This window comes from Electrophorus electricus, chromosome 17 (assembly GCF_041902795.1).
Source record: "Electrophorus electricus isolate QZ-2024a chromosome 17, ASM4190279v1, whole genome shotgun sequence".
Taxonomy (NCBI): domain Eukaryota; kingdom Metazoa; phylum Chordata; class Actinopteri; order Gymnotiformes; family Gymnotidae; genus Electrophorus; species Electrophorus electricus.
The window spans coordinates 21,051,386-21,065,000 of NC_137513.1; the positions used below are offsets into that span (position 1 = coordinate 21,051,386).

At 43.7% G+C, this 13,615-nt stretch overlaps 1 protein-coding gene across 19 annotated transcripts in view; it reads left to right on the forward strand.

Moving 5' to 3' along the window:
- Window positions 1–13,615, forward strand: part of frya (furry homolog a (Drosophila)) — a 74,309-nt gene that overhangs the window by 6,876 nt on the left and 53,818 nt on the right. For 15 of the 19 annotated variants that reach the window (XM_081700242.1, XM_081700250.1, XM_081700249.1 and 12 more), the window contains exon 2: window positions 11,503–11,693. In XM_081700242.1, the coding sequence (XP_081556368.1) occupies window positions 11,503–11,693 (191 nt within the window). Of the gene's footprint in view, window positions 1–3,413; window positions 3,920–9,841; window positions 10,209–11,502; window positions 11,694–13,615 lie in introns of those variants that run through there. The other 4 variants (XM_081700243.1, XM_081700253.1, XM_081700252.1 and 1 more) reach the window with 4 other exon arrangements.

The window sequence follows — 13,615 nt, forward strand, 5'->3', positions numbered from 1 at the left end:
TTGCTTAGTAAATCTCTGAAGCATTGCTGCTGGTTCCTTGTGTGGCTCTTTGGAAATCACTGTTGATTTCTTTGGAAATCAGTGGTTGACATGCCAAAGAAGTGTGCTCATAACTGCTGTGCTACTAGCCATCTAACCGTTAGTGTGATAAAAACAGGAGAAACTAGTAAAGTCCTGACACTGGTTCAGTGTCACAGAAAATTATTTCACAGTTTTCACAGAAAATATATTTTTTTTATCTAACAATGTGATATTTCAAAGTTAGTGGATGTATTTTTGCGCTGAGGAAATGTTTTAAGTTCAGTGACAGTTAGAGGAAGAGAACAGGATGACCGATGGGTTTGGTGCGTGTTGTGGAAAAACACATAAAAAGATAGTGAAAGTAAAGGGAGCTACAGAGGTGTGAGAGAGAGAGAGAGAGAGGGAGGGAGGGAGGGAGGGAGAGAGAGAGAGACGGAGGGAGGGAGAGAGGGAGGGAGAGAGGGAGAGAGGGAGGGAGGGAGAGAGAGAGGGAGGGAGGGAGGGAGAGAGGGAGAGAGGGAGAGACGGAGGGAGGGAGGGAGAGAGGGAGGGAGGGAGAGAGGAAGGGAGGGAGGGAGAGAGAGAGAGGGAGGGAGGGAGAGAGGGAGGGAGAGGGAGGGAGGGAGAGAGAGAGAGAGAGGAAGGGAGGGAGAGAGAGAGAGGGAGGGAGGGAGAGAGAGAGAGGGAGAGAGGGAGGGAGAGAGAGAGGGAGGGAGAGAAGGAACTGAAGGAAGTAGAGTTTATTCAGCTATAGCACGGCCGTGTCTGCATCAGTCCGACATGCTTTACATTCCTGCTTCTCACTGAAACTAGAAAATGCTTTTAGTAGCTGATTAATGTGACTCTTCAGGTACTCTACTCCCTCTCCCTCTCCAGCCTTCATAAAATAAACTTTCTCTCATTTCTTTCTCTCATTTCTGAAGTGCTTGGGGAAAATTCTTGTCATATTACCATCATATCACAGCGCCTGTCATGTGAAATGTTCTGTAGGTTAGATGGTGCAGGGCAGTGTTACGAGGGCAGAGATTTTCCTGCCACTGTCATCTTTAGCGCCGGGCTGCTCGTTACATGCAGTTTACATGCTGCAGGTGTGACCCTCCAAGGCCTCCGACAGACAGTAAAATAGATTTCCGGGTTGCACGTGAAAATGTTAGTCAGTTTTTCGGTCTTTCCCTTCTCTTTCAGAATTGTGTTCATGTTTTCCAGAACTCTTTCATGTGCAGTTAGCGATTGTGTAACAGCTCATGTTATGAGTGGGTGTCTCTTCCTCCGCCCACATACACTGTAGTGCTTCAGGGAGTGTTGGTGGCTGTTCATCCATGTGCAGTAGTGCCTCTTCGCTGTGTTATGCCATGTGCGCCATTTCATACACATCTTCGACCACTTAAACTGTGACTGCTTTATGGTTTGGATGAAAAGCAGATAACAGGATGACCGTTTGGTCAGGGAATTATGTAATAATCTGGCTAGGGTCCCGAGCAGTGGCTGGCCAGTCTGATAAGATTAACGGCACTGAATTGTCCAGCGATCAGATAGAAATCTACAAGCTAAACAGGTTATAAACTGAAAGCATTTAATGGAGAGAAATGTCATATTCCTGATCTACAGTGGATTTATACTACCAACCACATGTTGACAAATCAAATCCTTTACTATGCTGGCATTTTTTAATACACTACACTTTTGGGTTTGTTTTATTACTTTTGAGCCTCATTCACTTTCAATATGAATAAAAGTATAAATACATAATTCACCTCAGTTTTACACTTACAGTAGATCTTATAATAATTGAAGAAAATCCAAAATTTAGGTGTAATTTGCCTGTAATGTTTCAAAGAGAGTGACTGATTTATAATACTGATCTACTGGAATATAATATTCTTACAATCCAATTTCAGTCTAATAGAATAAGGACAGAAAGAATAGAGGAAATATGGATACTTCTCAGTCCTGCTTTTCCTCAGTAATAAGACGTGTACCCGTAAAATCTTTTTCCAAAGCTGCGATTAAAATCTCTTACAGAGATAAGCGTTCGAATGTACATACATATAAATGCCGTCACATTTTGCGCAGTATCATTTTTTATGTCTATATTTTAAGCCCCCGACTCTTTTGTTGAAGTATCAACAGCCGTAGCTTATAAAGGGATATTTCGGTGGAGCTGGATTCAAATGCCTGGACCCAGAGAAGGATTTCCTCCATTTATTAGAACCGCAGTAGGACTTCCGCTCACTTTGGAACAATGGAGAAGGAGTCGCTCTCTCCTTTCCCTGTGCAGCGAGCGCTCCTGCACTGCTGGCCCTCACCATGGAGGTAGAGTGGGAGCAGAGGGGGTTACTGCAGCTGTGAGGCGTGCAGCTAGGGGGTGGGCAGAGAGGGCGGGCAACCCCACGCAGCGGAGACCGAGACCCACCGACTTGGCTCTCCATATCAGCCGCGTCTCTCAGGTGAAGGTACCTAGGGCCCTGGATGGGTCTTGTTCATTTGTCATTACTACACTGAATTTGCAGGAAAAAAAAAACATGTACTGGAAGCAGTCAGCAAGCTAAATATTTGAAAGTTTTATGAGATATTCACTGAACAGGAATCAGGAAGGTGTTCAATATATATGTGTGGAGTTTATCTTGACATGACTGAGCCCTAGTCGCCTATAAGAGACTCCTGCATTAGAGCAGCTGTATTTTGAAGCTCTCCTGGGTAATAAGGCAGCATGGATCAGTGATTTCCCTTTGGGTCTGAATGGAGGAGAGATTGCTACCTTCACTCCCTTTAAGCTTTCTTTTTTTTAAATATACTTGGTCTGTCAGCACTAAAATGGGTCACGGTGAGCAGATTGTCTTCTCAAAGCAAGCTCGCATCCACCAAATCTATCCCGACCTTTCCTGCTTTGATTGACATCTGTGCAGCGTGGGTAATTAGATCCATTTGAGTTTGCAGATTTTTTCATTCCATGTAAAGTTGTTGATGAACGAGTGAATGGATTCTTTGCGTAATTGGTGTTGTTGCTTCAAGAGATATTGTCTTTTGACATGACAGCAGCACACAGATGCCGAATACGCGACGACTGCATGTGGTGAATGTTTAGCATTCTTGAGGACAGCCAGTCAGATGGTCCCCGGCGAAACTAGAAATGAGCTTTGTACTGATGACTGCGCGCAAAAACTTTAACCGTTTGCATTCCAATCGCCAGCATTATATTTACTTCTTCACTGCACCCCTGCAGCGTTAGATGTGTTTTTGGTCCCCTCTGATGGGAATCTGGTCCAACCCGATCGTAATTCCCCTACAGTCTGCTTTAAATGCCACCAGCTCAGTGATGCTCTGTGGGGCTTCCTGTTGTCTGGTCTGAAGAACCTGGTCCTTCAGATGGTCTCCCTTCTCCCTGGGCCCTCAGCTGTCTGCAAGCGTCCCTCTCTGCCTTGAGATGCGAGCGCTCGGGGCTTATAATTAACCCGGCTGGGATAAGAGGATTCCTCTCCCCTGTCCAGAAGCCTCGCATCAGGAGAGGTGTTTGGAAGGCAGCCTGCCTCTGCGATGGACTGCGATGGAGAGAGAGAGAGAGGGAGAGAGAGAGAGAGAGAGAGAGAGAGAGAGTCAGAGTAGCGACGGGGAGCTATACAGGGCGAGTGAAGGAGAGAGATAGTGGGAGAGGCAGAGGAGTGTTACAGTCAGTGGGCGGTGCGTCGTCTCGGCAGGAGCGGTGTCATTTCACACCGCTATCCAGCGGTGGCGACGGCAGAGGAGAAGCGGGGGGGGGGCACTGAAGACATGCCCCAGACTACAGCGGAGTAAACACTCTGTTCTGACTAACAGAGCCACGGCACAGCCATGACCAGCCTGCAGGACTCGGGCTTCTTCGAGGCCAGTATCTGGTCTCTGCTGAAGACATGGAGCAGCAGTGAGTATCTCTCTTCAACCCTGCAACTCAGGGCTCTGCCTCAGATGGTGCCCCCCCCCGCCCCCAAAAGGGGGGCGGGGGGTGGAGCATGCTGCCCCGGGGCATGTAGGGTATACTGCAGGCTTCCTGTGAGGTTGTTGTTGTTGTTATTGTTGCTCTCAGTGTCTTCTGCTCTTTTGACCCTCTGCATGGTTGACGAGCCGTCTCATGTGTGACAGATTTTTAAATAGCGCCTGACCTGTCCAGGGATTGGGTAATGGGATTAGGGGAGTTACTGCTATGTGTACAGATCACAGCCTTAGTTGTGTGGGCTTAGGAGGCTTGTATCATAGCTTTATGAGCAGTTATGTGGTGAGCATATGTGTCGTGCTTGACTAAAATGACTCTCTTTTAATTGACTCAATAACATTGGGATTTGTGCACTTCATTATAGTCTTGCTCACATACTGTCACTTATACATAAATATAAAGACCCACAAGGACACTGTTATCTCAGTGAGATAGGTCTGTGCTGTCTTTAATATCTTTGTGTGTATGCTTTGATATCTGTTTTGTACTCGAGCACAGCTCGGCATGGTAGAACTGTAGCAGTGGCTTCTCTCGGCAGCCGAGGCTGACATTTTCACTGGTAATGCGTTGTAATTCTCCAGTGTTCAGGGACACAGCGTGCTCTCCACAACAGCGCACATCAGCTGCTGTAGCTCACCAGCCTCTCTCTACCAATCAGCTGTGAAGGATGATCAGCCCTCAGCCAATCAGGAGACAGGGGGCCTTGCAGTGTAGGACTTGTTGAGGGTTCTGTAGTTTCTGTATTATGCATTGCTGGTTTTGGTGCTGGGTTTCTTTGCAAAGTTGAAACGGTCTACTGTTGTTGTGCTGTGTGGCCACAGAAGTCGAATTAGTTTTCCACCTGTAAGAAAATGAAATAGAATTGCCATTTTTTACTCTCCAATTTGTAGTTACTCCCCATCCTGTTCCATCAACTTCTCACGCTTCTCATCCCTATAAGTTAGAGCTAGGAGAGAGAGAGAGAGAGAGAGAAAGAGGGGGGAAGATGCTTAGTTTTTAAAACCACTGACCCACTGAGGTCATTGTGTCCACGGCATACAGGTAGCTGCACCCATGCAGCTGGTGCTTGATGTCCACAAAGGTATTGTCATTGGTTAAAATCTTCTTCTTCTTCTTCTTCTTCTTCTTCTCGTCCTCCAATTTGGCCAGAATTATGTTAGACTGCTGAAACATCATTCAGTGTTTGTTAGTCTGACACTTTAATTCTTATATTTTAAACTAAATAATCTCTCTCTCTAGACAATATATTTGTTCACTCATTCATTGTCTAAAACACTTTACCCAATCAGAGTAGGAGCGCCAGAGTCTGTTACTGCAGTACGGGGTGCAAGACAGGAACCAATCACAGGGTACACACACACACACACACACATTCATACCAGGCCAGTTTACAGACACCAATCTTTAGAATGTGGGAGGAAACTGGAGTAGCTGGATGAAACCCACGCAGGTACAGGGAGAATATGCAAACTCTGTCCAGACAGCAGCCAGGCCAGGAATTGAAGCCGGGTCACAGGAGCTGTGAGGTCACCATGCCACCCAACAAAATATGTGCCTCGCGATGATTGTCTTGGAGTGTCTCACAACATGTTTGTAACATTTGACTCAGTGACTAATGATCTCCCGGCGATGAAGATTTTGGCAGTAGCACAATGGCCGTATTTTTACTGCTAAAACTCAGTGCCTGTTTTCAGCAACATCTCAACTCTTCAATTGCACCTTATTCTGTTACTGGAGTCCTAACAGACACTCCTTGATACCATGAAAAAGAAACTCTTGTGCTCCTGAGGGTGGGGGTGAGATCTCTCTGTCAGCCTTGTTCTGTGAAGGACGTGTAGCTAATATTAACAGAGACGATGTCTGTTCTCTGGCATCTCAGATCCTCATCCCCACACATGGGTGTTACCCTGGAAATGCTCTGATTCTGGTTCTAGAACCCTGACTCTTCTGGGCGTTACCCTGGAAATGCTCTGATCCCAGTTCTAGAACCTTGACTGGTATGGGCTTTACCCTGGAAATGCTCTGATCCCAGTTCTAGAGCCTTGACTGGTATGGGCATTACCCTGGAAATGTGCTGATCCTGGTTCTAGAACCTTGACTGGTATGGGCATTACCCTGGAAATGCCCAAACGACTGGCATTCCACTGTCCCATGGTGCTGCTCAAAATTCAGATTCATCTGTCACTGATATCCTTAAGAAGTCAGATTTTAGTCTGAAGGTATAACTATGATAATAATATCATTTAAATGTTTCCCTTCTGGGAATGTTCTTACAAATTGAGAAGCTAAATTAAATGTATTCTTTTGTATTGTCATTGAGATACATCAGTAGAAGAATGAGCAGAGTTTTCATGTGGTACATTCAATGGTTATAAACAACAATTATAGCCAGAAATAATATACAATAGGACACACAATACCAAATAATATTATACAATGCAATATGCTATGTAGATTACACTTTGGCTATACAGTTTGCTGTAATATATATTTTTTTACAATCGATTTCCCACATATCTCAATATCATGTCTACTTTTTCAAACCATTTTCACCATATCAATAGACAATGTGAACTAAATTGTCTATAAATTTGCATTGCTTTAATACAAAAGGCAATTACCAGTTCTTCCAAAATTCATGAAAACCTCTCTCAGTGTTCACCACCAGCAAAAAGTCTGTACAGCTACAGTCTGTACAGCTACAGTCTGTACAGCTAAAGTCTGTACAGCTACAGTCTGTACAGCTAAAGTCTGTACAGCTACAGTCTGTACAGCTAAAGTCTGTACAGCTACGGTCTGTACAGCTACGGTCTGTACAGCTACGGTCTGTACGGCTAAAGTCTGTACGGCTACGGTCTGTACGGCTACGGTCTGTACGGCTACGGTCTGTACGGCTAAGGTCTGTACAGCTACGGTCTGTACAGCTACAGTCTGTACAGCTACAGTCTGTACAGCTAAAGTCTGTACAACTACAGTAAATGTTTCAAGTTCAAGTTTCAAGTTTCAAGTTTGGTTTATTCGTCACATACATAGTCATACACAGTATAACTCGCAGTGAAATGGTTGAGAGTGCTCTGTCCAAACTGAGGAAAAGAAAACAGGGGTGCATAGAGAAATATAGATATTCTATATATGTGAAATATATATAAGCAAAAAGAAATATATATATTCTATGTACAAAATATATTAACAATGTATGTACAATATATGTATATTATGATTATATACACAATGTACAATGTATATGGTTGTGTATATATGTACACAATGTGCAGAATGTACAGATCCATTTTGTAGAATAACATATTTACAGTTGTTGTATTACAAGGTAATTGAATATATATATATATATATATATATATATATATATATATATATATATATATATATATATATATATATATATATATATACAGTTATACAGTTATGTTAAATGTTGCTGACACTCTGTTCAAAACAGTTCAGTTCAAAAGCCAACAAAATTCAGATCACTGTGGGTGGAAATATGTTGCATTTTGGCAGACAAATGAAAGTATACACTTGAAGTAGGTAGGAGAGATGATTGATTTTAGCCCTGTTCCCATATATTTGGTGTGATGATGAAAGTCTGTTACCAAATGCAGTGGAAAGACGGATGGGCCAGACCAACAGTAGACTTCTGTTACTGATAGGCAGACAAATGTGTGCAAATTACTGTATATATTGACAGTATTGATTTGGTATTACAGTACTGTATTTGTTGATTGTATATATTTTTCTTTTCTGAATTACAGTTAATGAACTGTGAGATCAAATGGTTATATACAGCAAACCTCCTGAAGAACACTGTGGCTTTTGTGATTTGCTCCTTTGTCATATATTGTTTTACATTATAGAGTAAAGTGAAACATTGATTCAGTTACAACTTGCTATAAATTTAACAAACTCAGTTATGACATCTGTTGTGAGGTCAAAAGTTTCTTTAGTTAGTTTGAAATATTTGTGGATGCCAAAATAGCGTAAAGGGAAACTCATAGTATATGTATTTTGCGATGTTACATGTTTGTGTTTTGAAGTTCATTGTACACTGAGGGACAAAGCAGTTTTGTGGGAGAAAGCAGATGTTATAGTTATGTTATAGTTGTGTTATAGTTATGTTATAGTTGTGTTATGCTATAGCTATGTTATAACTATGTTATGGTTGTGTTATTGTTGTGTTATAGTTGTTGTAGTTATATTATGTTATAGTTATGTTATAGTTGTGTTATAGTTGTGCTATAGTTATGATAGAGTTGTGTTGTTATAGTTACATTATAGTTACGTTATAGTTGTGTTATAGTTCTGTTGTGTTATTGTTGTGTTGTAGTTGTTATAGTTATGTTGTTATAGTTGTGTTATAATTTGGTTATAGTTGTGTTATAGTGATGTTATAGTTACGTTATAGTCATGTTTTGTTATAGTTATGTTATAGTTGTGTTATAGTTATGTTATAGTGATGTGTTATAGTTTTAGTTGTGTTATGGAAGCACAAGTTTTGGATGAAATCTGAAGTGTTTTAGTGGTTGGAGTGGATTTTGCACTAAAGATTAACTGATGTGCATATGTGTGCGTTTCAAAAGCATACTGTGTGAAGAGTTTTAAAGAACTGGACATGGTATTGAGAAGTATGAAACCATAACTGTAAAAACTGTAAGCCTGATTTAACCCCCACCAAGCCCAAGTCTAAGTCCAAGAATACACTCGAGTATGAGAACTTCAGTAGCCGGCCCCAAACCCAAACTCGCCAGTGCGTAGGCTAGACGTTGGTTTTAAATGATAAAAGTTGATAAGAATCTTGAGAATGGAGGGGATGTTAGAGTTCCCATGTATTTATAACTATACATTTCCTGAATATAACTATAGAAGATAATTTATAGAGTGAACATCCGACACTGTTTAGAGAGGCTTGTGTGTGTGAGGGATGTTTTTCCCAAGATTGCTTTTGGGTGCCTTAAGTAGAAAGTTGGGGACAACGCATGGCTTGTTTGATTTTTGGCATGAGTGTTTGCATGTGTATGTGTGTGCGCATGTGTGTGTGTGTATTTGTGTGTGTGTTTGTGCATGTGTGTGGATTTGTGTGTGTTTTTGCATGTCTTTGTTTTTGGTCTGTGTGTGTGTTTGTGCATGTGTGTGGATTTGTGTGTGTGTGTGTATTTGTACATGTGTGTATTTGTGTGTGTGTGTGTGTGTGTGTGTGAAGAGAACAGAGGCGTCGTTAAAGAGTCTGTGCTCTGGTGCCTTTGGGAGCAGTGCGACTGTCAGCACCTCCTCTGCTAAGCGCTGATGTAATGCTCTTCCTCTGAGCCAGCCTCTTGTTTGCAGAGTCACATGTAAAGTCTCTGGTTAGTTTAGTCACACACACACACACACACACACACACGCGCACACACACACGCGCACACACACACACACACACACACACACACACACACGTGTGGCCTCGGTCTAATACAAGCCCAACAGGTTGCTTAAGGCAACAAGCTATCATGAATTAATCGTACAGACATAATTATCTTTAAAACAGATGGTAAAGGTAATCTGCTAAAGATGACAAACAAAGCTTATCTACATTTTATTCCTTTAAAATGAGCATTTTCGTGTTTGTTGGCACGGACAGCATTTACTTTATAAGCATTTCCTAAAGTGAAATTAGTGTGCAGTTACTGTTGCCCTACAGACTGTTAGAGAGTGAATAGCTTTTTTTACGATGCACACATCGTGTGTGTGTGTGTGTGTGTGTGTGTGTGTGTGTGTGTGTGTGATAGGGAGGTGTTTACACTGCTGGTCAGAGGTGGGGTGGGTTAATCTGTCAGTATAGTGTGTACCCACGGATAAATATAGTACTGCAGCTATGCTGGAGCAGCACGGCAGGAGTCTGCACTCGCTCGATCCCCCAGCTAAAAATTCCAACCTGACCTTCTCTCTGGGAAGCCACGAACAGACCTCACTCGCACGCAGAGCCTTTGGGCAGAACCAGGCCCTCGAGAGACAAGCCGGCCCGGGTCCGGCAGACTACCACCCCCTGTGGCAGGGTGCGCCCCACCGAGGAGGCTGCGGACGTGGGCCCCCTCAAGAGCGGCCGTTATAGACGCGTGATGTGAAGACGTGGCCAGCATGGACGCTGTCCCACATTGCCCCACCACGGACGGCACGGCTGTGTGCTGGAGCAAGGCCAGTGTGGTCAGCTTCATCAGGGGTCTGGGTATGTGCAGCGAGGACGACGGAAGAGGAAAAAGGGTTTACTCTCTGTCTGATACTTCAGGAAGAGGGTTGACGTAGATATTGGCTTTCTGTTAAATGATTTCCTACCAAAAATGGGATGTGCCGAAGAAGGGGGAGAGAAAGGGAGAAAGAGACAGAGAGTCAGAGAGCTAGGTAGAGTCAGAGAGCTAGGTAGAGTCAGAGAGCTAGGTAGAGTCAGAGAGAGTCACAGGGACAGTGGAAGACACAGAGAAGGTTCTGGTGTATGCATGTCCAGCATAAAGAGCTTAGACCCTGTGTGTGCCTGTGATCCACCCACCTCTGTAGACTCACTCACACAGTTTGTGTGTGTGTGCGTGTGTGTGTGTGTGTGTGTGTTTGTCTGTGTGTGAGAACAACAGAAAGGACATGATGCACAAAAATGATAACAACACTGTTAGGATTAAGCTGTATCTTTTAATTGATGTTCTTCTTTTTGGGAGCTCATGAGTGAGATAAACTTGTTTTATTTTCCATCATTTGTCAGTGCTCATTGTATGCGCTGACCATTACTGGTGTGAAAGTATGTAGACTATAAGAAAAGCAGTAAGCTTGAATGATTGGCACACTGGTAAGTTTCTTCTTCTTCAGATGATGATGATGTGGTATCATGTTGATGTTAGCTATGTATGGTATAGACCCACACACAATCAGAATGGTCATTACGTTCACTCGCATGGTGCGTGTTGTACTAGCCAGGTAATATGCACTATTGCCCTTTTTAATGTGGAAATTTAAGCTCTGAACTATTTTGAGTTTTCCCATACAGCCAGTTTGCATCAGACAGCTGTTGTTGGAGAGGTTGCTAATGCCCTTTCTCTCTTCCTTCTGGTATCTGTCTCAGGTATTTGAGGGGATGAACTTTTAGCCTTACAGGGTAATGATGTCATGTTTCAGGATGAGAACAGCTGGGTGTTTCACTTCCGTTTGTCTGTGCTGAGATAAGAGAGGCCAGAGTGTCAAGACACTGAGAGAGAGAAAGCGAGAGAGCGAAAGATATGACTAAGCGTCTCACGGACTGAGGGCTGGAGGACTTTTTTTTTGCTTTCTTTCCTTTCCAGGAAAAGCACATGGGTTAATGTGTCATTTCAGTAACAACAGAAAAAAAAATATCAGCGTCTGAAGCGCGGTACGTGTTAGATTTGTGTCGGATGAAAACTGAGAACTGAGATCACCTACACCCTGCACCACGTTTCCACAGGCCCGGACCAGCCCCAGGGTGTTAACCAGCGTGTGTGGGGTTTTTTTTTTGGCAGCCTCCCCTGGATACAGCAAGCCCTCTGTGGTCCCGGTGTGTTCTGCCCTGGGCGAGAAGGGCCCCCCAGACATGACGCCCATCAGCGTGGACCCAGAGAGCCGGCCGGGCGAGTACGTCCTCAAGAGCCTCTTCGCCAACTTCACCAGCATCTCCGAGCGTAAGATTCGCATCATCATGGCTGAGCCACTGGTGAGTCTTGGGGAGCTGACGCAACCCACTTGGGTGACCTCAGAGGTAGATAGCCCACAGGTCGGCTGACTCCGTCCTGCGTGTTGCTTGAACTAGGTTCTTTGAATGCAAGGCACGTCACTCTGCAAGTACACAGCCTACTCAGTCTCCTCAGTGAGTCACCGATGTCTGAGGGCCAAGCTATTGGCCCACTACGTATCGTGCAGGAGTATGAATGAATCATGACACAGGATGAAGTTTTTGTGGGTTACTTTATGTATGGTCCTTCATAAACAGCTGTTCCGCAGCAAAGCCAGTGTGCAAAGTTCTGTTAGGAAAGTGTCGTCACTGCACTGAGTCTCCGGATCGATGGGGTCGGCAGAATATTGCTTATTTGCAGAGTGGAGAGACAAGGAGACATCTGTTTAGTGGTTGGGCTTTGCGTTGTTTACAACAAAACCTATTTAATATAATGACACCCTCTTTGAAGTCATGTACCCAAATTATCACTTCCTCTGGTAGTGTGTGGAACAGAACAGGAAATAAGGCAATCTTTACATTCCCCAATCAAAAAGCATGAGGCCAGGAGGAACTTAGGCCTGTTCAGAAATGCACTAACACCCATGACTTGGACAATACTGTCAACATGGGAGTGGGGTAGATTTCAGTTCAGCTACAAAGGAATGAGATTTAACTTTCCTAAAAGACAGAGAAAGCAAGGCAGGCTCTGCCATTTTGTTTTGTAAGAACTAAAGACATAACTTGGATAATGAAGTAACTTAATATTCCATATGTATTTATGTAAAACAGACTGCTCCGAGACAGACTGAATCATGCTGACCGATGAAGCGCGTTTGTTCATTTATGTGGATGTGTATTTTTGCAGTTCTCCTCTTTAGAACTGTGTTACCCTACACTTGCCTCCTGCCTCTATGCCTCCTGCCTCTATTCCTCGTGCTGGCCAACCATCGCAGCGGCTCAGATCACTCCTGGCTGATTATATGACCTCTGGCCTGGGTGAGGTATGCCAGTGTCAACCTGCCAGGGGCCTCTGTTAGGCAGGGTTGGCATGAGAGCAGGCCGCAGTGTTGGCTCTGCCACAGATATGCCAGCTGGTCGTGCCGGTGCGACGCACGGCTTGACGAGCCTATAGGTGATGATGGCGATGGGCACTGCCTGCTCCGCTCAGTACCAGAAATACGTACCAGAAATACCAAACAAAGGTGTTTGGTGCCTTGCTCCCAGTGACCCAGTATAGCTATTACTTCTGAATGGTCAAACTACACACAGCCATCAAAAAGGGTGACAATTATTTTCAAGATACATCATTTGAGACAGACTTCAGTCTTCACAATGTGGAGATAAGTGAGATTAACTCATAATGAGAATAACATTTATGTGAGTATCAGTCCGGTCTTGGGAGTTAGCATTGATTTTAGAGGTGAGCTAAATTCTTTACCGGCTAGGTAATGTACACTGCCAGTCTGTTTATGATTTGGTGTCAGAGATTCTATGTTGTTTTAAACGGCTCATTAAAAAAGCTATTTAAAGTACAGTCTCCGGTGCTGGGTGAGAACAATTATTAGCCAGGCTGTTGTCACCAGCTGACAGAAATATTTGCTGCCATGTGATGAGTTGGAAGTGCTAGTCTTGTGTGAGTTAGCACAGAATGTTCTTGGTGTAAGGCATCTGTGGCCCCTGCTAGGACAAGAAGAGTGACCCCAAACAAGAAGAGTGACCCCAAACAAGAAGAGTGACCCCAAACAAGAAGAGTGACTCTACCATGTTCAGTTCTCTGCTTCTGTTTAGAAAAAAATAAATGTCTGGCCTCTGGTTGACAATTTGGATTCAGTTCTTCTTCCAAATGTTGCCCAAAGGTATTTTAAAGTGATTACCAATGATGGCCGCAAAGACGCAGAACATGAAAACATGGGGTTTGGGCA